This window comes from Equus caballus, chromosome X (genome assembly GCF_041296265.1).
Source record: "Equus caballus isolate H_3958 breed thoroughbred chromosome X, TB-T2T, whole genome shotgun sequence".
In the NCBI taxonomy this organism is placed as follows: Eukaryota; Metazoa; Chordata; class Mammalia; order Perissodactyla; family Equidae; genus Equus; species Equus caballus.
Genome location: NC_091715.1, coordinates 7,243,484 through 7,269,510, shown reverse-complemented (window position 1 = coordinate 7,269,510; position 26,027 = coordinate 7,243,484). Strand labels below are relative to the sequence as shown.

At 40.2% G+C, this 26,027-nt stretch overlaps 1 protein-coding gene across 6 annotated transcripts in view; it reads left to right on the top strand.

Annotated features, from left to right (window-relative positions):
- Positions 1 to 26,027, top strand: part of MID1 (midline 1) — a 346,750-nt gene that overhangs the window by 310,054 nt on the left and 10,669 nt on the right. For all 6 annotated transcript variants that reach the window (XR_011434657.1, XR_011434656.1, XM_005613976.4 and 3 more), the window contains exons 6-9: positions 3,144 to 3,271; positions 8,050 to 8,193; positions 17,742 to 17,903; positions 21,116 to 21,323. Coding sequence is in view for 4 of the 6 variants with exons in the window: in XM_005613976.4 (XP_005614033.1) it covers positions 3,144 to 3,271; positions 8,050 to 8,193; positions 17,742 to 17,903; positions 21,116 to 21,323 (642 nt within the window). In the remaining 2 variants the exon portion in view is untranslated. The remainder of the gene's footprint in view (positions 1 to 3,143; positions 3,272 to 8,049; positions 8,194 to 17,741; positions 17,904 to 21,115; positions 21,324 to 26,027) is intronic.

Genomic DNA, 26,027 nt, shown 5'->3' with positions numbered 1-26,027 from the left:
ATGTGCATGTACAAACACACACATACACAGACATGACTGTGAAAGCACAGAACTGAGAAGGTAGCATATCCACTGATGGTGCTGGTGGATTTTGGCAACATATCTGAAAGGCCAGAAGATGGGCAACAAGGATTTGGGGAATAAAAACATGGCCTAAAATGTTGAATTTGGCAGCTCTCCCCTCGCCTGTCACTCCAATTAAGAATTTGAAATTGTAGCCAAAGATAAATATCTTTCCTTCCATCAAAAAAATAAGTAGGTGTTAAAAGCTACAGTCATCTCCAAAGATTCTTGCAGTCAGTCTTTGCCTCCCAGGCTTAGGAACTTTCATCCTTTCTGTTCCCACTCCACAAAGTTCCCACCATCAAGATGGCAGGCATTTTTAAGTGTCACTTGACTAAAGTGTGTTTCAGCTAATGGTTTGTGGATCATAGAACTAGGAGAAACTTGGGAATGACATCTATTTTGGATGAACCTGAACAGAGGCTTCTGTCACTGGACGGGGGAAGTGCTAAAGTAAGATTACCTGTTCAGAGCAATCGAGATCCTCCAACAAGATCTGTGCCATGCTTGAACGGCAGAGAAACGCAATAGAAAGTTGGGCGCTTATTTCATCCTAGCTCAGTACAGTTCTCCCTGCTGATCACATAAAACAGAACTAATTGAGGTTTCCCTTTGAAATTTTTATTTGAGGAGTTCAAATGACACTATAGCATTTTTTTTTTTTTTTACTTTTCTGCATTGATGCAAATATTTTGGCCTCCTCAGTACGTGACATACTTTAACGGCTTAGTAAATATTTGTTGAAAAATCCTAGGATCTCTGAGTTTTAAGAAGGTTTTGTGATTATGGGTCATAAGGAAAGCATTTTTTAAGTACAGTTTGACCATCTGTGAAAAATGTCTAACAACCAAACCATCCCTTTATCCATCAGTCTAAATTAGCAGTTGTTAGGCACAATAATTAACCTAATTCCTTTGGGTACAATATTTAGCCAACAAAGTCACACAACTCTGCTATTCACTGCTCCTTGGTAAAAGGGTCAAGTGGTGAATTTAGATTCTCCACCCTCATTCAAACACTTGAAACTTTTCTTTACAGAGTTTATGCCTCTTCAAACTTTCATCTACGGATCCTAAGATTATTCCAATCATTACATTGTTGATTATCCTCTCTACTTCCCTCCTTATATGGCAATGAAAATGCTCCAGAAATGCAATTATAGAAACTTCATTCCTAAGGATCTTGAGCATTTCACAGGTGTAACTTCTTTTATTGAGGTGAAATCTGCATAACATAAAATTAACGATTTTAATGTGTACAATTCAGTACATTCACAGTGTTGTGCAATTAGTACCTCTATCAAATTCCAAAATATTTTCATCACCTCAAAGGAATACCTCTTATGCAGTCGCTCTCCATTGTCCCTTCCCCCCAGCTCCTGGCACGAATCTGTTTTCTGTCCCTATGGATTTGGTTGTTCTGGTCATTCATATAAATGGATCACACACTGTGTGGCCTTTTGTATCTGTTTTCTTTCAGTCAGCATAATGCTTTCAAGGTTCATCCACATTGTAGCATTTGTCAGTACTTCATTCTTTTTCATGGCTGAATAATATTCCATTATATGGATATACCCACAAGAGTAATTTTTATAGCCAAGATATATTATCTTTATAAAATCCAAAGCTTTAAGAGCAATTAAGAGATGCAAGAGGAGATATATCTCTTGGGCTAACCAGGTTGAAATTTTTCTAGATTAAATGAAAGAGTACACACCTGGAATTCTCCTGGCTGCTGCCAGCTAGCTTTGTGGCCTTGTATAAATGAGCATGAATGCCCTTAATTAGAAAATAAGTAACTAGATTTAGAGCTAAATTATTTCAAAATTGTTTCTTTGCTCAAAAATTCCCAATGCCCTACACAGTACTCTATACATAGTGGGTCCTTGGTGGTATTTACTGAACTTAACGAAATACCGAAATCAACAAGATTACAAGTAGAGCACGGTTTGATATGCTTAGAAGTGGTTTACATCATGCCACAATTTCCTTGTTTTTGAGAGAATAGCTTTTTTTTTTGGCAAGGAGGATTGTCCCTGAGCTAATAACCATCTATTGCCAATCCTCCTCTTTTTGCTTGAGGAAGAGTGTCGCTGAGCTAACATCTGTGCCAATCTTCCTCCACTTTGCATATGGGACGCCACCACGGTATGGCTTTATGAGCAGTGGGTAGATCCGAGTCCAGGATCCAAACCTGCAAACCCCGGGCCGCCAAAGCAGAGCACATGAATTCAACCACTATGCCGCCGGGCCAGCCCCCACTTGCATTTTTTAATTAGTCAAAATGTTCTGCTATTAATAACTGAACTTTCCAAATCAACTTGAGAGTCCATAGCAAGAGACCGATACTTACCAATACATTGCTTTATAGTTTATAAATGAGAACTCTTAACTCACAACCCTAAATGAAGAGGGGAGAAATGGTCATCCACTGGGGGAATTTTTGAGAAAGCTCATGAATATTTTCCATGGCATCTGCTGGGAATATGGTGCAGGAAAATGAATACAAGGAGAATGAAAACGAGCCAGACAAAACTCCTTTTTTAATGTTTATTTCAGAGAGAGGCTAGTAATTGATTAAACTAATCCAATATCTGGAAACATTCCTTTTTAATCTTCACTTTGCCTTTTATGCAGTTTGAAATTGTGGAGGCTCCTCTTTGAAGTGAAACAGGGTCGAGTCTGAAAGGAACAAACAGTTTCCCAGACAGATGTGTGAAGAACTGCCTGGAGCTATGTGCTTCTCGCCGGGGTTAGATGTGACGGGGCCAGGCTGTTAAATACACAGCAACATGAAATATGAATATTCTTTCGCCTCCATGGGGAATTTTTTCCGATAGTAAAAAGGAAGGGGGGAGGCCATTCTGCTGTTTTCCCAGTTCCTTTGCCTTTTCTTTAAGCTTGCATTCATTTGCATTGTGTTGCCGTGTTGTGCCATTCTGAGATTCTTTTTAAGGCTCACATATAAAAACAGCACGATTTTTTAATGATATTTCTTTTCCTTTTATTTTTTCCATTCCTATCCAATGACGGTGAAAGCCACCTTGACATTTCTAAAAAGTTGTTTTGTTTAAATTACAGAGTCTCCATGGCAACTGCATCATCCCAGGTCCTAATTCCTGAAATCAACCTCAATGACACATTTGACACCTTTGCCTTAGATTTTTCCCGAGAGAAGAAACTGCTAGAATGTCTGGATTACCTTACAGGTATTGTCTTTGTGTTTTCTTTAATATTCTGTACGTTCAGTGATACAGTGCCACCAGATCAATTTCCTAATAACCAGAGATGTGGGCTTCTGATTTAGGAATGGAGTCTAATATTCCCATAAACAATTTCTGACACACCTTTTTTTTTTCAACCAAACAACACAGTCCAAGATTAAATTGGGGACAGAGGAAAAAAGGGAATCTTGATCATTAAAATCATACTTGCCGTCATTTCCCTCACTCTCAGAGTGTGGGTACCACAAATAGTAGCTCTATTGGCCATCAAAGAGAAAAATAAGGTAACGTGACTACTTTTCATTTTATGTCAGCAACGCCTCTGCGTCTCACAGTTCCTTGGCAGAGAAAGAACTGGCAGCTAACTTTGACTGGGTGTCTACTCTGCTCCAGCTCTTTGTATTTTGCGACCTTGTTTAATCTTCATCTTCACGCTAGCGAATTGAGGGAAAGTATTATAATCCTCATTTTGCAAATGACGGAGGTCATCTATCTTGCTGGAGATCAGATAGCTAGGGAGTGGCAGAATTAGGATTTGATTCAGGTCTATAGAGACTCCAAAAACCTCTGCTCTTTCTAGTAAAAGACTGAATTTCATCTTGGTGAAGGTCACCATGGCAAACGTCCCAAAAATCACACTTGAATTACTGGTGCCGTGTTTCAATCCTGTGCTTTCTGATAGGCAATTTTGGTGAATCAAGCTTAAAGAACAAAAGCAACAACCATAAAAGAAAACCTCAGGCTACTCCTGTTCCTAACCAGGCTTCCAGATTTTTCTTTGCTGTGGACCTCTAATGCAGGAACTGAAAACATTCGCTGGTAGAATGTAGACTATTAGGCGACCTTATTTGTATTAGCCAAAGCCACTGGTGCCTATGACTTCAGGAAGGCTCCATATATACACTGAAGCCAGATGTGCAGTAAACTTAGGACATGCTGCCTTCAAGAGACTACATCCCTTAGTGCAGCATCAGCTCCTCAACTCTAATTCTGTGTGTGCATGTTTGTGGGAGAGTGGTTGGGAAAGGTGGAGCAGGAGAGACAGAACCTTGTGTGATGTTTGTTTTTACAGTCTGTAGATAGAAAGAAAGGAGTTCTATATTCAAGGAGCATGGCACCCAGAAGATCAGTTTTTTTCTTTGCAGGGACCCGAGGCACTGTTTTCAGCCTTTCTGCATTTGCAAGGCAAGCGAGTCATCCCACAAACTTATCTTATGTAATTCTTTCAAACCATACCATTCCTATTAAGGAAGAAAGAAATTGACACAAAAAGCATTTACAGTAAGGAACCAAACTTGGTTTCAAATATTTATGAATATACTGCCCTCCTTTTTTAAGCTTTTAACTCTGAGATTTTTCTAAACTAACACTATTTAATAGAACTTTCTGTGATGACAGAAACATTCTATATCTGCATTGTCCAACATGGTAGCTGCTAGCCACACAGTGTTATTGAAAACTTGAAATGTGGCTAGTGAGTTTTTACTTGTATTTAACTTTAATTAAAGTTCATTGAAATTTACAGAGCCACATGTAGCTCATGGCTATTGTATTAGGCAGAGCAGGTCTAGACTTTCTCTGGCTGAGCTGTTTTTCTTGATGACATCCTATTAAAAGTCTCCTTTTTCCTTATATCATTTGGGAATGAGTATGGTTGCAACAACAGAAAATCCAATTACCAATGACTAAACCCATTAAGGAGTATTTGTATCACAGAAACGGAACAGAGGTATGTGATCCAGAGCTAGGCAGCAGTTCAATGACGACCTCAGACCCCAGGCTCATCTTTTTCTGCTCTGCCAGCTTCATTATGTTACTTTTTGCCACCTGATCACGACATGACTATTCCATCTCCAGGCATGCTCAAATTATAGACAAAAAGAGAAGGGTAGAGGGGAATTGATGACAAAAAATTCTGTCAGCTAAGTTTGTATTTGTTTATCAGGAAAACAGAAAGCTTGCTCAGAAGACCCATCTAGAAAACTTCCACTTGTGTCTTGTGGGCCAGACCCATGTCACAAGGTCATGCACAAGGGCAGAGAAGACTGAGAAAGTGTTTGGGTGGGCACATGGCCATTCTGCCCAAAATCAGTGTCTTGTTGACAAGAATGTCTTCTCCATTTCCCAATAATTGTTTAATAGTATTTCAACAATGTATGCCCTTTCTAATCTCTATGTGAATGCCAGAGTACTGATTAAAGGGTAAATTGTCAAAGTAGTTTGCTCTAACTAGCAACGTGTACACCATATATCATCCCGATGGCTGTTTATGCCAAACTTAAGACCATATGGGGTACCTGCTATTATGCCTTCTTAGCTGTCAACCTCAAATACAAATTTGGCCTATTTCTAGACATAACATCGATCCTGGCCATAACATATGATGCTTGGCTGATATTGCCAAGTCCAAATAGTTTATCAGACATTTGTAAGCAGGAAACGAAGTGTTTGTGGAGTATTAGCCCACCATTTCTTGTATCCTGTTTATGATAGAGGCAAGAAAATAACAGTTCTGGCACCGATTCCGTGAATATTGAAATTGGCAACATGCTGCTGTTCTCACTTACAGTAAATTGGGTATTGACTTTTCAGGACAAACCCATTGGGTTTATAATCAAAACAGGGTTAGCCTGCCTGGCTGTGAAAACAAGATTTTTTTTTCCCCTATGACATGCCTCTAAGTGGTGTGTCAAGTTAATAACCCGGAGAGGGGACATTTCCTCCCTGATTGCAGCTACTGCCATGTGTCTCACAGCTACTTGCCTATTTTGAACGTAGTTTTCTTTATATTTAATCATACATTGCAATACAGAAAGAACAAAATTTTTCTGCAATGGTTGATGGAGAAATAACTCAATGAACTATTTCGATTGTGGGAGAATAGGTGTTTCTCCACTGACCCATGCAGGGTGATCCACACTAACAGGGACCACACAGACAATAATAGGCATGTTTTACAATGCAGCCAGGCTTCCCCATGGAATACATCTCCTGATTGGTGTCACTGATTCATGCACATCCAAGTCATATCACACGACACTAAATCTTGCATGTGGATACTTCAGGAGACAGATGTGTAAATACATATTCCAGAAAGACTGCTTTAAGGGCTCTGTAGAGCCCTTCTATCTTAATGCACAACTTAATGCAGTGCCTGCCACTTGTGGGTGCTCAATAATGTTTGTGGAATTCAATAACCAATAGACAGAGCTGAGCTAATTGACTTTATACGTAAAATTTACTTGCTTCGTATGATACTTGTCCTGGATATATCTTCAGGTGGCAAAGTGAAGAATACTAAAACAATCAAAGTTTTAAATTTACCATTTTCATAAACTTTTCTCACTCTTTGGGTTTGTTTAGGACTCATCAATCCTAATCAAAGTTTAGAGCAGGAGAGAACTCTGTAATAGTGTAAGCAAAGGTTGCTACTAATCTGTAGAATGCAGATATATTTCTCCTTTTGAAGTTAGGTTCTGGCATACAGAAGACTTGAAATAAAGGCCTGGACAGAGTCTCTGAACCAGGGATCGGCAAACTTTGACTGTAAAGGGGCAGATGGTAAATATTTGAGGCTTTGCAGGACATATGGTCACAACTACTCAACTCTGCTGTTGCACAAAAGCAGCCATAAACAATACATAAATGAATAAGCCTGGCTGTGTTCCAATAAAACTTTATTTACAAAAACAAGCAGTGGGCCAGATTTGGCCCATAGCCATAATTTGCCAACCCCTGCTCTAAAATATTATTGCCAGTGCAAAGCACTCAATGCCTAGTCTTTTTCTTGCTCACAAACTCTTCTCATAAAACCAGTTACTGAAATCAATCCAATAGAAGTCAACTTAAAATCATTATTTTGGTAGGATTTAGACTTCTCTGCTCCAGAATGTGTTCAAGACATAAAACAGCAGCCTTCTCCAGCGATAAAGTTAACCAAATGCCAAGGAATCGTGTTTTCCTTGTGGAAGGAAAATGTACTTCTTAGCTATTGATTGATTGTTAATCATATTCTTAATTTGAAAGATCACCTGTACATTGAAAAGTGAGAAGAAAATAAGGCCACACTAATAAGTTTTTTTTATAAGGCATCAAAACATCTAATGAAAGACAATTTTCAAACAATTATTTGACTGATTTCTGATGGGATAACAAACATCAGTATTTTTCCAATTGAGTGCCTAAATGTAAAAGTATGTGGCATTGTGTAGCTCCGAGCTTGGCAAACTTTGATTCACAGGCCAAATCTAGCCCTCACCTGTTTTTGTAAATAAAGTTTTATGGAACCTGGCCATGTTCACTTGAGTATGAATTGTCTATGGCTGCTTTAATGGTGTAAAGACAGAGTTGAGTAGTTACAACAAAGAGCATATGGCCTGCAAAGCCTAAAATATTTACCATCTAGTCCTTTAACAAGAAGTTTGCCATCTCCCCAATGTAGATGAAATTATGAAAGTTCATCTCGTTTACTTTTTGTTTAACATGTTTTCTTTCATGGATGAGAGTATTGTTTGTGTAACCTCTTAAACGTGGGTTCATGATAAATAGGGATAAGTCCATACAGCCTGGCTGAAGTCACACTGCCTGTTAAAAATCACAATGATAACCAGTCAACCAAATGTTCATTGGATTGAGATCACCAGCTCTAGGTTAGTACTTCTGATGGACCCATTTAGAAAGGCCTGCTTTGACTGTCAAACATCTCTGAAATGTATCCCAGAGGTGTCTGCTTCTCAGATGATGAGCATTCTTGATCCCCACAGCTCCCAACCCTCCCACAATTAGAGAAGAGCTCTGCACGGCTTCCTATGACACCATCACCGTTCACTGGACCTCCGATGATGAATTCAGTGTGGTTTCCTACGAGCTCCAGTACACCATATTCACTGGACAAGCCAATGTTGTTAGTGAGTATCGCACGCCCTACTGATTTCTCTGTTTGGTGGCTGTTTTCAGATAGATTGCATTTCTGAATTTAAAGATCGAAGGAAGACAAGGAGGGAAAGAATACACAATATTTATCAGCTTGTCTTTCCTAATCAAGAAGATGATAGCACTCACTTGTACTATACTAGTAAAAATAACTGGCCAAATCGCAATGAAAATTAATGATCTCTAGCAAACCGTATGGATGAATCTTACGAATATATTGTTAAGAGAAAGAAGCAGAAAACTAAAGAATATATGCAGTATGGGTCCATTTATGCATTCATAACATAGATAAACTATTTTGTTTAGAGTTGCATACATAGGGTTAAAAGCTATAAGTAAAAGTCAGGATGGTGTTTACCTCCAGGGTGGGAGGGGAGGGGCACTATTAGGAAGAAACATATGGGGGTTCATGGGGTTAGCAGCACTTTCTGGGTGGGAGTTACATGGTTTAGTCATTATATCATACGTTTAGTTTTATGTGCTTTTCTGAGTGTTATTTCACAATTTTTTTAAAAAAAAAGATTTAATAAAATGAATAACCAAAGAACGCCGAATGCCTAGTCCCATTTGGAGGAGAGCAGGACCATCATTTGAAATGTTAGTAATTGGCCCCAACCTGGGAAGAATTTCAGACCTTACCTGAAACAGAGAGGCCCCTCTCTCACTGGGGCCCATGAAATACTTGGTATCGGAGACAATTGGATAGTCTCAAATAGCAACAGTAGCTGGCCAGAGAGATGATAACACAGGAAGCACTCCTCCCCACGCCACAGAGTTATTTAAATTGAGTTGAGCAAATGGCAAAGGACCAGAAGAAACGGCTTTTCAGGGGAGGAAGTTTGAAACCTAACTTTAGCAAATAAAAATCGAATATGTTGAAGGAAAATAGAATAGAATAGCAGTCGCTTTTCAACAAAGAAATGTCTTGCATAAGTACGTGTCAACTTAATGTGCTTTTATTATATAAACCTTTTCTCTCTTAATGACGTTCTTTCCTGGCACAAGTAATTCTGAGGCATGTGACGCTTAAAATAGAAATTTGATTTAGGGTTAATTAAAAGTGTGTTGCAGAAAGACACCCGCTTCTAGGTGACTAAAGTGTCCATGACCCATGCTAACCGATGGCTCCCCTCCCTTCCTTGTATCCCCTTTCTCCAGCGTCCCCTCCTCAACCCTCAGACCTTCTACTCCCTAGCTGGCCTGCCTTGGATGCTTTTATTTAAATCTTGCCATTTTCCAAGGATGTGTAATTTTGTAGTGAAAGGGAGAAAATCATGAACGGCGAGAACAACTTTGGCAAGCTGCCTGAGTAGGTAGGAATGTAGAGAGGGCAGAAATGGTGGGGGCAACAGAAAGGTCTTGGGGGAAGTGATGGTTAAACTAAGTCTTGAAAGAGAGTGGGTATATATCAGCAAGTTAAGGGGATCCCAGACAGCTATGTCATCACAAGGAAACCTATAGAGACTTAACATGGTAAGGCATATTGGGAGATCTCGTCTAGTTAAGCCTGGCTGGAGAGTTGAGTGAGGAAGGGAAGACAGTGAGAAATGAAGATAGAGAAACAGAACCAGGACTCAAATTCATATAAGTCTGGTTCCAGAAAGGGCATGTTCTTAATCATCAGTCACTTCATCCCAATCCCCAGACAAGAGCTAGACCACAGAGGGCCACCCAGGCCACACTGTGTTTGGATTTTACCCTATGGGCTTGAGAGACGTACAGAGCAGTAGTGCGATCAGGTGTACAATTAGAAGCCACCTCAGGCAGCACTGTGGAGGATGGAGTGGAAGATTAGAAGCAGAGACATGAACTTGGAGATTCATAGCGATTCGCAGAGGCAGAGATAGCCAGGACCTGCAAATGGCACTAGCAGTGGAGAAGGAAAGGAGAAGATAACTCCAGAAAGACTTCTCTACCTCTGGCCACATCCCCGGATATTTGAAGTGCTTTTAGGGGCAAGTCTGAGAAGCACTGTTATAGCAATGGTTAGGCATCATTTCACTCTTCTTCCAGGATTTTGGATTCTTCTGGTATCATTCCTCATCCCCAGTTCTACATGTTCTGCTACAAATCATAAAGAAATACTAATTCTCTAAAATCTGTTTTTTTAGAAGTAATGCACGATGTTTGTATAATAATATATAAAATACATACAGTGAAAATTGGATGTTTTTCAATATACCAGCCACCCAGGTTCCAGAGTTGCCCACTGCACCAATTCCATTTCTCCTGCATCTTTCCTGAGATAGTCTATTTATAGACAAGGATACACATACACTCACATACACGCACACACATTTTTTAGGGACACAAAAGGTAGCGTGCCATACACAGTTCTTCATTTTGCTTTTTTCGCTAAATATTGTATCTGAGAGACTATTCTATTTCAGCACAAATAAAGAACTGCTGCATTCTGTTTTGAGGCAGCCTAATATCCTATACAATACCTACCTATTTAAAGCAAGGTAAACAAGTAGCATCTAATGATTACATTCTAAATACTGAGAATATAACTGAACACACCAACCCACACACTGCTATACTATATATACTATATATATAACACAACAAAAAGAAGCAAGTATAATTAATTTGTTTTTGTCTTCACCGAAGGAATTACTTCCTCAGTGTTGTGGGATAAATATTACTAGTATATTAGGTAAACTGAACCAGAGATTGTATCAAACATTCACTTAAAGAAGATGAAATTCAAAAGATAGTCAGAAATTCCAAGGCAATCAGAGAAAAGGAGAGCATGAAAGTTTGAGAAGAGCAGATAGAAAAGGAGGCATGATTTATTGCAAAAAATGAACTGAGATTGATAAGCATTGTGTCAGACTCAAAAAACAGAGAACATTCTCTGAAGACACACAGAGGATTGATAGAAGCAACATCTGTTGATGAGTGAATAATGTAACCAGAAAAAGAAAACATTTGGAGTCATTTTATACCTAAAGGATGCTTCTTGGCACACGTGAAGAATGTTATATTTCTCTGAAATTACTTTTGCTTGATCCAGGAAAAAATATATCAGTTTCTATTGCTGGGCAAGAAATTTTCCAAAACTTAGCAGCTTAAAACAACACCCATTTATTATTTCACAGTTTCTGTGGGTCAGGATTCTGGGCACAGATTAACTGGGTCTTCTTAGGGTCTCCTAAGGCTGAAGTCAAGGTGTTGGCTGGGCTGCATTCTCATCTGGAGGTGCAGTTAAGGAAGAATCTACTTCCTCACTCCCTCAGGTTGTTGTCAGAATTTATTTCATTATGGTTGTGGAATTCATGAACGTTTCTTCTTCAAAGCCAGCAGGGGACAGAGAGAGTGTCTCTGCTACTTCACGTCTCTTACCTTTAAACTCTCCTTTAAGGGGCTCATCTGATTAGGTCAGACCCACTCAGAATAACCTCCCTTTTGATTAACTCAGTCAATTTAGGGATCTTAATTACATTTGCAAATTCCTTTCACCTTTCCCATAATGTAACATCACAAGAGTGATAAAGACGATAGGACCTTTGTCCTTGGCCATATTCTGTTGTTTAGAAGCAGGTCATAAGTCCTGCCTACACTCAAGGAGAGAAGATTACACAAAGTCATAAGTAGTACGGAGTGGGAATCATGGGGGCCACCCAAAGGTGTGTCCACTACAGATGGTTTTGTCTCTCCTGAAATTTCTTGAATCAAATTATCGTGGGCATTTGGACAGTACATATAGTCTTGGCCTGGACTGATGGGCCCTGTATCAGTTGGCTTTTGCTGAATAGCCAACAACCATAGAACCTAAATGGCATGTAACAATAAATGTGTATTGCTAGTGCATCTAGAATCAACTGGGGGTCAGCTAGGAGGTACTGCTGATCTTGGTTAGGTTCCCTCACAGATCAGGCTGATAACTGGGGCAACTCGACTGCTCTGCAGCTCTCTCCTGCAGTGCAGCTCAAGCATGCTCTCCAGGCGATTGCAGAGGTGAAGGTGTAAAGGCAGGCCCGATTGCACACGTGCTTTTCAAGCCCCTGTCTTTGACATGTTAGCTGATATGCCGTTGGCCAAAGCAAGTCCCATGGGTGAGTCCAGAGTCAGAATGAGAGAGCCTGCAAGGTTACATGGCAAAGGGCATGGATACAGCGAGGAGTAAGGAAGTGGAGCCAGAAGGCAATCTAGTCTAGAACCCTAATTCTTTACCAGCGCTCCTTTCCCAGAATGAAAGGAAGATATCTACTGCTTGAAGCTTAGGGTTTCCCAGGTGGCCAAACTGGAACTAACTTGACTTCCACACTGTTGGCACGGAAAATAATACCAAAACAAGACACATCAATGGAATAGATGAGAAAAGGTCATACCTACAGAAATCCGATGGCAGCAACACTACCGAACTCAGAGCTTCGTCTTGGGTAACTCCAGAGAAGGGGTTTTGATCCTGGAAAGTAGTTGCCACAGGAAAATAAATGTAAATGGCTTAGTGAAGATCATGGACCTGCCTTATTTAATGCGCAGGTGCCAAAAAGGCCTGTTCTCCCAGGACGGATAGAAAACGGTGAAACTGCAGGGGCCCATCTAACTGGAGAACTCTCATCCGCTGGTTAGAAGCGGGATTTGTTTGTGTCTTTAATGTCCATTAAACCAATATGGTAAAGTCCTGATGCTACAGGATCGAATTGCAAAAATGAAAGAACAAATTTAGATAAAAAAGTAACTGAGATGCAATCATTCTCAAATTATTTTCTTCTTAACTATTATGCATATTTGTAGTGATTGAGAGAGGCCTGGATTTGAATCCCAACTTGGGACCTCACTAGCTCTATAACTTGGGGCAGATTATTTAACATCCTCTGAATCTCTTTCCTCACCAATAAGAAGAGGTAATGTTTCAACTTCGCATGGTTGAGATAATAAAAGTAAAGGTCTTAGCCCTGTGTTTGCCACAGTGGTGGCACATAGGTATTCAAAGTTATTATTCCTACAAAAATATGGCTATAGTCACCCATCATTGCATTTTTGTAAAGCTGATATTTTTTGTTATATGATAAAGGCCAATTGTGCAATTTGCCAGGATTATCTACATGATAGCATTTTATACAATCCTCATGTGAAAGGCCTTCCTTGAATATTGTTTGTCTATCTGTCCTACCATTTGGAGGAACATCCTTTGCAGATGTTATATTGAATGGCAATATCTGAGAGTAGAACACTACTGAAAATTAGAAGATGTTCAAAAACCGCAGTAGCTCCCTGTGCCACTAGGAAGTCTCTTACTGTCTCCAGGTCATGGTCCTTCACTCATCATCATAAATTCTAGGTAATTGCCCTCCACTGACTTTCGTGAAGGAGAATCAGGTAATATCTATGGAGCTTTTTAATCTTATAAAAAGGCTCTCCCTAATCAAATTCATACATTCAAATGCAAAATTAATGACATTATTAATTTTTTATTTTTCATTTTTTAAACAGACTTATGACCACAGAATAATGAATTGCTTATTAATAGATACATATTTAATTTTACAATGTTTTCCATGTTTTTTCCAAAACTACCCTTAATGTATCATTTAAAATCTTAAATTGGGGCTTTTTCCCAGCAGCCTATTTTTATTATTAGCAAAAGTCAAAAGATGCATCTCCAAGCCTTAGCAGCAAAGTAGTTATCTGTATTTAATTTATTTCAGTCATTTTGAAAACATTCATGAAAGTTATTAAACATGTACTATTTTTATAGAGAAAAAGCAAAAGAATGTTCACTTCTATCCAATCTGTTAGAAGAGACAAAGGATGTTAGAAGCCAGTGCGCAGCCCTTCTGAAGGGTGTCCATGTTGCATGATGTTTTATACATAATGTTTTACTGCAAGATGACAGTTGCTATACAAGGCTCTGAAATCTCAAATGTAATTAGCATCTTGTAATGAGCGGCATTATGTAGGGAAATGCTTCTGACCCATTGTGAAGGAAAAGAAAATGTACAAAATCAAAAAACTCAATTAAGTTTCATTATGAACTAATTATCTTCCAAGTTCCATTGTTGTTTTAATACTTCAAGCTGAATTGGAGAAGGTGAATGTTGGAGTACCCTCAAAGATGATTGAAAATGAATTTGGTGAAAAGTGAAGTTTCAGTCAGCATGGTTATGTGGGTGTTTCATAAAGAGATGAATAAAAACTGGTCAACAGTCCCAACACAGTGGGGTATCAAGGCAGAGAAGTCTGGCACTTGGCGCCATATGCAAGAAGTTTAACTGGTACTGGCGCAAGACCAACACTAGCAACACAATAATGGTATACTCCGAGGCACCCCACTTACTCCAGCCCCCAGAAGAAAATGGTCGATGTTGCTTTCTTGGCATTTTTAATCAACTTTTCAATTATTACCCTGGTAATAATAATAATATAAAGATAAGCCCAAACAGTAATAGTTGGTATTTATGAAAGCGGATTATCCCAGTGTAAAGCTATCCAATCAAATTTTACTACTGCATAAACATTTTGTTCTTTTAATATTCAAGGAAAAAATTAGTGACCTCTTCAAAATAATCGAGATAGTCAGGGTCTCTGTTTTGTTTGGAAAAGGTTTCTGAAACATTAAATCTTTTTCGTTGGGTTAAGACTTTGGACTGTAGGCCAAGTTGCAGTTCGCAGCAGTTTCACACATCTGCTTTTTGGTGTTGCTGAAAGCGTTCCCCCACCACATTAAACCCGGCCTTGGGGTTGGACAGTGATGTAAAGCTTATTGAAACATTTTTACATTTGCTTTCTTTGACCACAATAGTCATTTTACTGTAACATATGCAATTAAACGGAAACAGTGTAAGCTCAGTGACATTGATAGGATTCTCATTTGATTCTGCTGAACGCTGTTATTGTTTTCATTCCTGCCTGACTGCTGTTGACAAAGGTCTAGGAATATGAGTGGGTTATCCTAGGCAATAGAAAAGTTCATTGTTTTTGTTTTATTACTCTTGTAATATTCTTATTAAATATCTAAAGTGAGTTACAGGTTTCTTGGGGCCCAGAGCTCAGAGTTCAAAATGACTCTTCTTTGTTTGGATCAAAATCTGCTATTTGGCTGTGGCACTATCCGGAAGTATTGAGTTTATTACAGCTATGTTCAAGGAAAAGGTAAGGTGAGAAAGTATCCAAAAGGTTATGTAGTAGGGAGAGTTCCATGCTACTGAACTATTAGTGGATGTTTTCCTGGATCTCATACAAGTGAGAACTGGTAGGAGAACAGAGAGCTAAGAGTTAGGGGGAAATTGGGAGTGGGGGGTGGGGGTGGATGGTGCCTTAGTTGCACTACTACGTCTCCAAACATGAACACACACACTCACCCTCTGTGAGTCTCATTATTGCCTTGCTTTATGCTGCCTTTGTCAAATCTGGCAGTCGTCCTGGTGAAAATGTTCACAGGTGGAAAAGAAAAGAGTGGATAGAAAATTCACAAGGTCGTATATATATATATATATTTTAGAGACTCACTGAAGTATGCTTGAAAATACTATGTACCCAAGATACAAATCATATGGGGTGAATTTTCACAGTTGACAAAATACTTTTTAAGTTCTTCTCAACTATGAGACTACCGTGATCAATGCTCAATTCAAAAACTGGAGAAATTATTTAGTAGGATTCAAAGACAGATGTCATGGGGCCATGACTATCTTGAAATGCTATGCAAATATTTGTGGGCTGGTATGGATATGCATTTGTGAATTTCTTTCTACAGAAATGTTTTATTAGATTCTCAAAGAAGTGAGACCAAAGAAAGATTAAGGGACTGCTTCTTGGGAGTATGGTAAGGTATAAGTTGCCTCAAGATCAAAAGAACTAACTCTTTGACTTGCAAATCCACTGAAAGGGAAGGAGGGGGAGGCGAGTGTAGAGCCCCTCAGGAAGTGGAGGGGCCCACCCCTCTACCAAGAACTGGTGAAGGAAATTCACTGGAGTCAGGAAACTTCATGACTGACCAGTCACCAGGGGGCTGGGAAAAGTTTCTGTTAGAGTGGAGATTGATGGGTGGAAAGGGGAGAGAGGAGAGTTGGGCCCCATACCAAAGAGATGTTTTCAGCATCAGCCAGCTGCAAAACAAAACAGGCTTCCTTTTTCCTACATATTCTTCCAAGCATCGTAAATTCTCAGCCTGCTTCCCAACCCACATCCTGCAGAATGCAGCCAGAGCAGCAGCCTGCTCTACTTTGAAACCAGCCATGCTAGGGATGCAGCTGGTCAAAATCCCTGTTGGTGCTTTTCTAAGACCCGCCCATAGGTGCCGCTGCTCCAGGGTTCTCTTAGGACTCTGTCTCCTGAATCAGTTAACTGCAGCCACACTAATGCTGGATCACAAACAACCCTGATGATCGTTTTCTTAGCTCCCCTGTCAGAGATTGGGTTGGAGCTTGCCAGTCTCTGTTGACTTCGCTGCTGCATTGGCTGGGCATTAGCTGGACAGTAGAGCTGTTCCCTGTGTCTCTCAGTCTGTTGGGATGAGCAGACTATCTGGGGAATGTTCTTCCCATGGCAATGACAGAGGCACATTGGGGCAACAGAAACTCTCAAGGCCTTGTAATGCTTACTCTTGGAACTGGCACATTGTCATTTCACCCTCATCCTGCTGACCCAAAGAAGTCAGTCACATGGCCAAATGGAAAGCCATGTAAGGAGGGAATATATTCCCTCTCTTTAGAGGGAGCAACTACCAAGTCACTTAGGCCTGGATCCAGGGCGGGATGAAGAATTACACGCAAAAATGCAATCTACTACATCTATGTTAGTGAAGCCAATTTCTCATACATGACTCAGGTCTCTTCTCACATTCTGTGAGTCTCGAATTTGATGAGATCCAAAATTTAATGAGCATTGTAATGAGAATGGGGGTGAGGGTGCATGGAGAGGAATCAGTGATTACTTGCTGCTTTCATTTCATCCCCACAGCACCTAATAACGCATCATGCACATATACAGTGCTTAAGATCCCCGACAGAACCACTTTTGCTGCCCCTATTCACACTGAATAGAATTTGCAATATAATAATTTTAATTGTTTTTTTAATTTAGAACACACAGTAGGAGTATATAATAATAAATACAGGGGCTGGCCCGGTGGCGCAGCAGTTAAGTTCGCATGTTCAGCTTCTTGGGAGCCTGGGGTTTGCCACTTCGGATCCCAGGTGCAGACATGGCACTTCTTGGCAAAAGCAATGCTGTGGTAGGCGTCCCATGTATAAAGTAGAGGAAGACGGGCATGGATGTTAGCTCAGGGCCAGTCTTCCTCAGCAAAAAGAGGAGTATTCGCAGTAGTTAGCTCAGGGCTAATCTTCCTCGATAAATAATAATAATAATAATAGTAATAATAGTAAATACAGGTTGACCTCCTACTGTAGGCAGGACACTGAGCACTCACGTTTGTTGGTGGTCTCCCTAAGAAGTGACAAAGCACTCCATTTATGGTTCAAATAACCTAAAATTATGCAACCTTAAAATTATGCAAACATTGCCCCATGCTTGCGCCAAAGAACTGCACCATGTCTGGTTGGCTTTGCAGGTCTGTGTAACTCAGCCGATAGCTGGATGATCGTGCCCAACATCAAGCAGAACCACTACACAGTCCATGGTTTGCAGAGCGGCACCAAATACATCTTCATTGTCAAGGCCATCAACCAGGCGGGCAGCCGCAGCAGTGAGCCTGGGAAGTTGAAGACAAATAGTAAGTGCCATGAGCTCAGCAGAGCTGTCATCTCTCATCTACTCTCCTGTCAGCTGCCTCTATCCCCCTTTCTTTTCCTTTTCTCTGTCTGAGGCATTGCTGACAGCCTCAAAAAGCAAGTAAAGAGGCAGTGTGGAGTAGTGAATTTTGTATCAGATACCTCTGGGTTGCAAAACTGACTCTACCCCTTAAGGACTATGAGACCCTCAACCTCTCTGCACTCCAGACTTCTTATTTTTAAAATAAATAATCCTGGAGGGGTTCTTGGGAGAATTAGAATCTGTACTTATAAAGCGTGACACATAGCTGGGGCACTGTACATGGCAAATAGTATTGTTGTCCATAGTAGAATAGCAAATTAATAACTCTTCAGAAATTCTCTTTTTTTTTTTTACTCCAGATATCTGTCTTAAGTCTGTGATTCTCAATCAGAGGCAATTCCCCCTCTGGGGGACATTGAGCAAAGTCTGGAGACATTTTTGATTATCACAACTGGGGTGGATGCTACTGGTATCTACTGGTTAGAGGCCAGGGATGATGAGAAACATTCTACAATATTCAGTACAGCCCCCACAACAAAGACTGATCTGGCCTATACATGCGTCTTGTAACACTATCAATTCCCTCTCTCTGTCTCTGCCCACATATGTTTTGTTTTATCCTCTCTTCTTTCTTTACATCTTTTTGATCTAGAAATACTGTTATATAACACAGTATTTCTTTGTATAAGACCTCTCAAAGGAAAGCAAATTGGAGTGTGTCAGTATCGAGCCATGTTACAGGGTTGCCAGCCAGTCAACAGGAACAATTAACTGCTTTTCAGGAGGAACCTTCATTGAATCAAAATCCTTGATTTCAGTAGTCAAATAACTGTCTTACTCCAGATATATGTGTTTAAGACACACACTCTTAAACATTAAGCTGATTTCTCCTCTCAATGTTTCTACTGGTAAAGAAGAAGAATTTTTAGAGGTTACGTAGAAAAAAAAAGAAATGCATACACTGAGGTTAATTCTGTAGAATATATCTCTGAGACACCTTATTTGTGCTTCATCAGTTTTACTAAAGATAATTTATTCGTTTCATATAGACAGGTAATGTCATCTTCATTTCTAGACATGCAGTCATTGACCAGATGTTATCAAATTATATACAAGAGGTTGGCAAACTTTTCCTGTAATGTGCCAGATAGTAAATATTTGGGGCTGAACAGGTCAGACGGTCCTGGTCACAGTTATTCAACTGTGCCATTGTAGTGCAGAAGCAAATGGGCATGGCCGTGTTTCAGTAAAACTTTATTCACAAACAGACGGTGCACTGGATTTGGCCTTCATGCTATAGTTTGCCAAACTCCTGTGTGTACAAATGTTACAATGAATTGTTTAGTAGAGTAAATGATTAATTTGTTCCCTGAACTAATTTGTCCTCATTGAAGCAAAAGCCTTGAACTTGGACAGAGTAGGCGATGGTTTATTTGGGAAACACATCTGGGGCGCAGATGCAAGTTGCTCCCTGAGGATGCAGGGGGTCGGGCCTGACCTAAGCTGGCGTGACTCTGCTCTGTAAGTGTGTGGGTGAGGATGTGAGCGGAGGCAAGCAGGACACAGCTCATCATCACGAGGCCAGTCTTTCTGATGGCTGTAACATTCTGATATTCCTCACTTTGTGAAGGACAAGCAGGACACGGCCTTCATTTTCAATGATGGGTGCCTTTATGGAATTTCTTCCTAATCCACCCGTTAGTGTCCACTTATTTTTACACACATTCTATCTATCTCCCACCTTTAAAAAGTGAAATATCTTAGGCAAAACTATCTTCATACTCTTCTTGTCTTAGTTCATACTCTATCCCTAATAGTTGCTGACTGGCATGATTATTCCTGAGGACAATATTTTTTTTTTTTTACAAGACAAGCCAAAATCCAACAGGTCTTACAGCCTCTGAGAATACCTGCTCCCTGCTCAGCACTTAGGGATTTTCTCAGCTCCCCCTTTAAGGGTTTTTTTTTTTTCGATTGGACAAAAATCTAAAATGGGTCAGCAAACAATAGCCCATGGGTCAAATTTGGCTGCCTGTTTTTTTAAATAAAGTTTTATTGGCACACAGCCTCACCCATCCATTTACCTATTGTCTATGGCTGCTTCCCTGCTACAACTGCAGAGTTAAATAGCTACAGAAGAGGCCACATGGTGATCACAGCTGAAAATGTTTACTATCTGGCCTCTTGCAGAAATAATATGCTGGTCCCAGATCTTAAAAGAAAGGATTTTAGGGGTGCTGGTGTCATGTTTGTATCCAAGCAGTGATTGGAAATCCATTGGCCTACCTGCATGTGACATAACACACATTACCCCATGCTCGCTGCCTCAATTTCTCAGCCAGCATCATGTATTACCACAGTTGAATTTACCAAACTTTTTCCTATGATTGTCTGAGACCTGTACACTGGGCAGAATGGGCCTACCAGTTGCACCAGTGACTGTGGAGTTTGGACACCATGGTATTCGCATCAGCTTGTAACTCATTTCCTGACTTTAAATGCCTTATACCTGATGTGGTGTTGAATGACAGGCAGTCCTCCAAACCAGTGTTGAATTCTTGAAGAAGTAACAGCTACAACAAGATGTTTAGGTGTGACTCTGCCAAGATTTTATAATGGTTCAATCTTCAAAACACAAATGTGAATAGTGAAATAGAGAGTGCCTTATTATATATATAAATAAACTCAGGAGTCGAAAATCCAGGTGTTGCTATCATGTGTTTTTTCTAATCTTGTAGGCTGTAAAGTACACAATTTTATAGTCCTTCTGAGCTCATGAGAGTAATGCTTTAATTTTGAAAAATCTCAAAATAATATTTTAGAATATTCTATATGTTAAAATCTGCAGCCTTGATTCATGTGGTTTCTGGTCTGAATTCTCTTGAGCATGAATGCATCCTAGGCTGGATCGAACAAGGCAAGGGTTGACCATGAGGATAGCTTATACCATGTGTTCTGGTTGATCCTGACCCATGCTGTTGCTGACGAGGGAGCGCAGCACCTTTGGATCCCCTATCTTAGAACTGACAGACTGGGAGCTCGTGAAGGCAGGGACATGTTCGTATTCACTATCTTACTGTGCTTTTTAAATCTGATTCTGAAAATATATTATTGGTCATGCTAAACAGTCCTTTTTCTCTGCCTTTTTTTGTTTTGTAAACTTGTTTCCAGGCCAACCATTTAAACTGGACCCCAAATCTGCACATCGAAAGCTAAAAGTGTCACATGATAACTTGACAGTAGAACGTGATGAGTCATCATCCAAAAAGAGTCACACACCTGAACGCTTCACCAGCCAAGGGAGCTATGGCGTAGCTGGAAACGTGTTCATTGATAGTGGCCGGCATTACTGGGAAGTGGTCATAAGTGGAAGTACCTGGTAGGCAATTATATCTATTGTCATCCAATTATAAAAAGGCACATCTCATTCTGTACTTGCTCAGAGCATTGACCCGTACCAGGGTCCATCTTAAAGAATAATATGCAGAAAAGCTTTATCAGTCAGCTGTTGCTATGGTAATGCTGCATTACAAACACCCCAAAATTCAGTGGCTTCAAACAATTATTTATTATTCCTCACCAACTCCCACATCTGTGGATTAGCTGATCAAAGCTAATCGCAACTGGGCTTTGCTTTAAGCTGTAGGTTGGATCTAGGTCTGTTCTATATGTCTCTTCATCCTCCTTGGATGTGTGGCCTACCCGGGCTGTGCCCTTCTTAAGGAGCCCAAGAATACAAGCCCAACTATGCAAGCACATTTTAAGCCTCTGCTTGCATCATGTCTACTAATTTCTCACTGGCCAAAGCCAGTTATATGGCCAAGCCCAAAGCCAATGGTGCAGGGAAGTATATTCCTCCCATGGAGGTGAGAGGAGGGAGTGAATATTTGCCAAGCAGTCATCTAATCTACCATTCAACCAATAGAAAAACCTTTGTTTTAAATCTGTCCATTTTTCATTTATGGCAAGAATTGCAGCTAAGATGATAGAGTCCTAGTCCCTGGAAGAGCTTCTCTTTTATGCTTAAAAAGGGTCAGCAGACTACAGCCCTTGGGCCAAACCTAGCCCACTGCTTGTTTTGGTAAACAAAGTTTTATGGGAACATAGCCATGCCCGTTCTTTTCCATATTGTCCATGGCTGCCTTTGAGCTACACAGCAGAGTTGAGCAGTTAAGATAGAATCCAATGGTCTACAAAGGCAAAACTCTCTGGCCCTTTACAGAAAAAGTTTGCCAATTCCTACTCTAAAACGTTACTCTTCAACATTTTAAAAACTGATTTCTGTTGCCTTGGACATTTTGTGATTCTAGACTGGGCCAGTTGGTGCAAATAGCTGAGGGCTGGGGATGGAGCAGTGATCATTGGCTGGAAATCATTTCAAAAGGTCTGGTAGGGGCCAGCCTGGTGGCGTAGTGGTTAAGTTCACGCACTCCACTTCGGCAGCCCAGGGCTCATGGGTTCGGATCCCAGGTGCAGACCTATGCACCACTCATCAAGCCATGCTGTGGCAGTGTCCCACATACAAAATAGAGGGTGATGGGTACAGATGTTAGCTCAGGAACAATCTTCTTCATTGAAAAAAAAAAGTTCTGGCTAGATCCAGCCCAGTGACTTTAGTGCACTGAGTTCTTTAGGTCTAAGGGCAAAGGCCAAGATGCAGTCTATGTTAGAATTAGTTTACCATGCCAATTTAGCCTCCCAGAGCTGACCTTGCCTATCCCACAGCCTGCACCCCTTCCTCTGGCTGTTGGTCTCATGTGCCTGCTTGCTATTGCTCCAAAAGGGAGCTATTTTATTTTTATTTAACAAGCCCTCATCTAGCACAACTATGTGCCAGGCACTGGTCTAAACATTTTACAGATGATAACTCATTTATTCAACCTAACAAAGGTAGGTGCTAGTGTCCCGTTTTACAGATGAGATGACTGAGACACATGCCTGAGGTCACAAAGCTCATGGGTGACGGAGTTAGGAAGTCTGTACTGAGGGTGCAAGCTCTTAAGCAAGCATCCGCAAATGTTGTCTGTAAAGGGCCAGAGAGCCAATATTTCTAGTTTTGCAGGCCTGATGATTTTTGTTACAACTACTGAACTCTACTGTTGTAGTGGGAAGGCAGCCGTAGACCACACATCCACAAATGGGTGTGGCTGGGTGCCAATAAAACTTCATTCATAATAACAAGCAGAGGGCCAGATTGGGCCCATGGCTTGTAGTTTGCTGATCCCTGCTCTTAACCTCCACGTTATATTTTTGAAACATTAGAGTCACTTCTTAGAGCTTATAGTGGTGTACTTAATGAGTAACAGCTTAATCCGTCCTTTAAAAAAATAAAACTCAAAACTGCATAACTTGAAGATAGTATTATAACTGTGTTATTTTTGATATAAAGATGCTCAAACACTTCTTATTTATTATAAAAAAAACCTTTCAATTCAAATCTATGCACATAATGCGTTGTGTCTAAGTCCCTGATAGTGCTGGGCAAGTCAGCTGAAATCTGAGTAAAGTCAAAAGTGTCTCATTTCTCCCAACCATGGTGTCTGTATTGGCCAAGCAAGTAGATTTTCTTCTGTTGTGATCCTCACAATTCTCTTTGCCCAGAACCTTTTTCTCTTCCAACATCCTGCTGGAGGATGGAGGACAGATCCTTCCGCCCCACTCGGCTCTGGGCCAGGCTGGCATTTACAGTCTTTAACTGCACTGGGGTGAGATAAAAGCCCAAAGGAAAATACAATGAATTTGTGCAGGTGCGAAAAGCAAACATTTCTAGTTAATTAACGTGCTGTATTAATCTGGGATGGAATCCAGTGTCTAAATAATTCCAAGCCCATTAATAATTATTTATGATAAATGATACCCGATCGTTATGATCTCATTCCCATTGATGAATGGTGCGGGGAATTCCCCCAGCCCACTTCAGTGATGTAAACACAGATCAGCATTACCTTGAAAACGCCCTCCAGATGTCAAACCAACTCTTGAGGGGGGAAAAATTGTAAAATTAATTGCCACACTTTGGTTCTTTGCAAACCTGATTGTGTCAATTGCAGAAAACTCTCATGTAGAAATTAGTTTAACATTTCCTGGGAGATGTTAGCGAGGAAGGGGTGACTCCAATGATCAGATGCCTATGATGCCTTGACTTGCAACAGCTAATGACACATAAATTTTCTTGTGAAATATAGTCCTGACTTTAAATTAACATATATGTTATGATCTGTGCAATGGGGCATGTTAACATTGCTCTGAGAAACATAATTTTTATACTTTTTGAATTCTCTGAGTCTCACTGCGTAACTTAATGGAACATTACCTTCTGCCTGCACTTTTCAAGCTCAGTGGAAATATGTACATAGTTTTACAGATTAATGATAATATAATGGTATTTTCCTTTGCTTAATGGACTATACACATAGTTATTTTCTTACTCTCTAATGCTGTTAATGTGCACTTGGTGTTTTATGAAATGGTGTTAACTAAACATGGGTTCACGCAAAGACTACTGGGCCAGAAGTCAAGGAGGAGGGGCCAGATTCTGGTTTTTGCTCCTAATTTTAACTTTCTCTGTGTTTTCCCATTTGCTAAATGAAGTCAGTCAGACCTGCCTCAGCTACTTCATAGGGGGTTCAGTTAAGGTTCAAATGGGAAATAAACGTCAAAGTTCTTTAATAAAAGATACAAATGGTGTGCAGCAATGAGAACGAAACAACACAGACGTATGGCTATTCTGTAATGCAAATGCGGGTTCCAAATTGTCTGAAAAATGGAAATGCTGTTTGCCAGGGAATAGAGAACATCTTTGGAGAAAATACTTAAAATTGCAAAACAAAAGCATTTCCCAAGTGTCTCAGTGAGGGTTCGGCAGAAAAACAGAAATCACTCTAGGTGCTTCAAGGAGGAATGACCCAGAGGCTTACTGGAGCCCTGGAAGGGCTGGGAGTGCAAGTCAGGGAGCCTGCTGCTCCAGTCCACGAGGCCACGATGAGCTGTGGGTGCTGGAAAACTACCCACAGCCCAAAGGCAAGTATACCCAGGAGCTCACCCGGAAGCTTCCACAAACCTCACCTCTATTGTCTGCTGTCTGGAAAAGACTGTTTCCCTCCTCTTAGAGCTTCTGGATCTTGTGCAAAGGCATCACAATGGCAGAACCTGCACCAGACTACTAGTACTGGAAAGGGGATTCTGGGAAATGCCGAGCAAGATCTACAAGAGAGAAGAGAGGAGGCCAAGTTGACAGCAGACAGGCTGGTTTGGTGGGCTTAACGAATTATCAGTTCCATCCTCTCTTTTAATTCAATGATGGCATGTTATATTCATTATCTTTTTTAACACACCACTCTTAAAGTGATTGCATTTTAAATCCAACACGTGATTTTTCAAAGAATATCATTTTATCAAAGACCAATGAAGTTTTTCTCTCTGCATTGGGTAAGGTTCTATATATCAATATCCACTTCGACTGGTTTCTGCTATAACATATTAAAAGTTGAACTCTGAATCATTCACTCTTTATTAACAATAATGGGGTTTGCTTACCTTAATAACTGAAATACTATAAATATTACGGAGACATACCTCAGCAGGAGAAAAAGAGATTAAGAAGCGTAGAACGTTGTAGAAAGAATTCTTAACATTTTTTTGAGCAGTAAGAGAACATTTAGAATAACCAGGATATCCATCTGTTCAAAGACATTCAGAATGTTTTTTAATGTAGTAAGAAATATAATCAGAAGGGTTCTCGGGAGTGATGAATTACACAATTTCTGGTGAGAGAAGGCACTAGAGAATGTTAAGTTTGTGGCCTTTTGAGTCATCCTAGGTTCAAATTTTGATTCTGGGACTTACTTTATTATTTTTGCCCAATGACACATTACTAATAACAGTTACTGAGTATTCCATTTCTGGCCTTGTCCCCAGGATTTTACATGTATTCTTTCCTTTACTCCTCAAAGTAACCCTCAGAGATGGAGACTCTCATCATCTCTGTGGTATAGATAAGAAAACTGAGGCTGGGATATGACAAGGAACCTAACCACATAAATGAAAATTATTTTCGATGCTTGCTTTTTGCAAAGTGCACTTG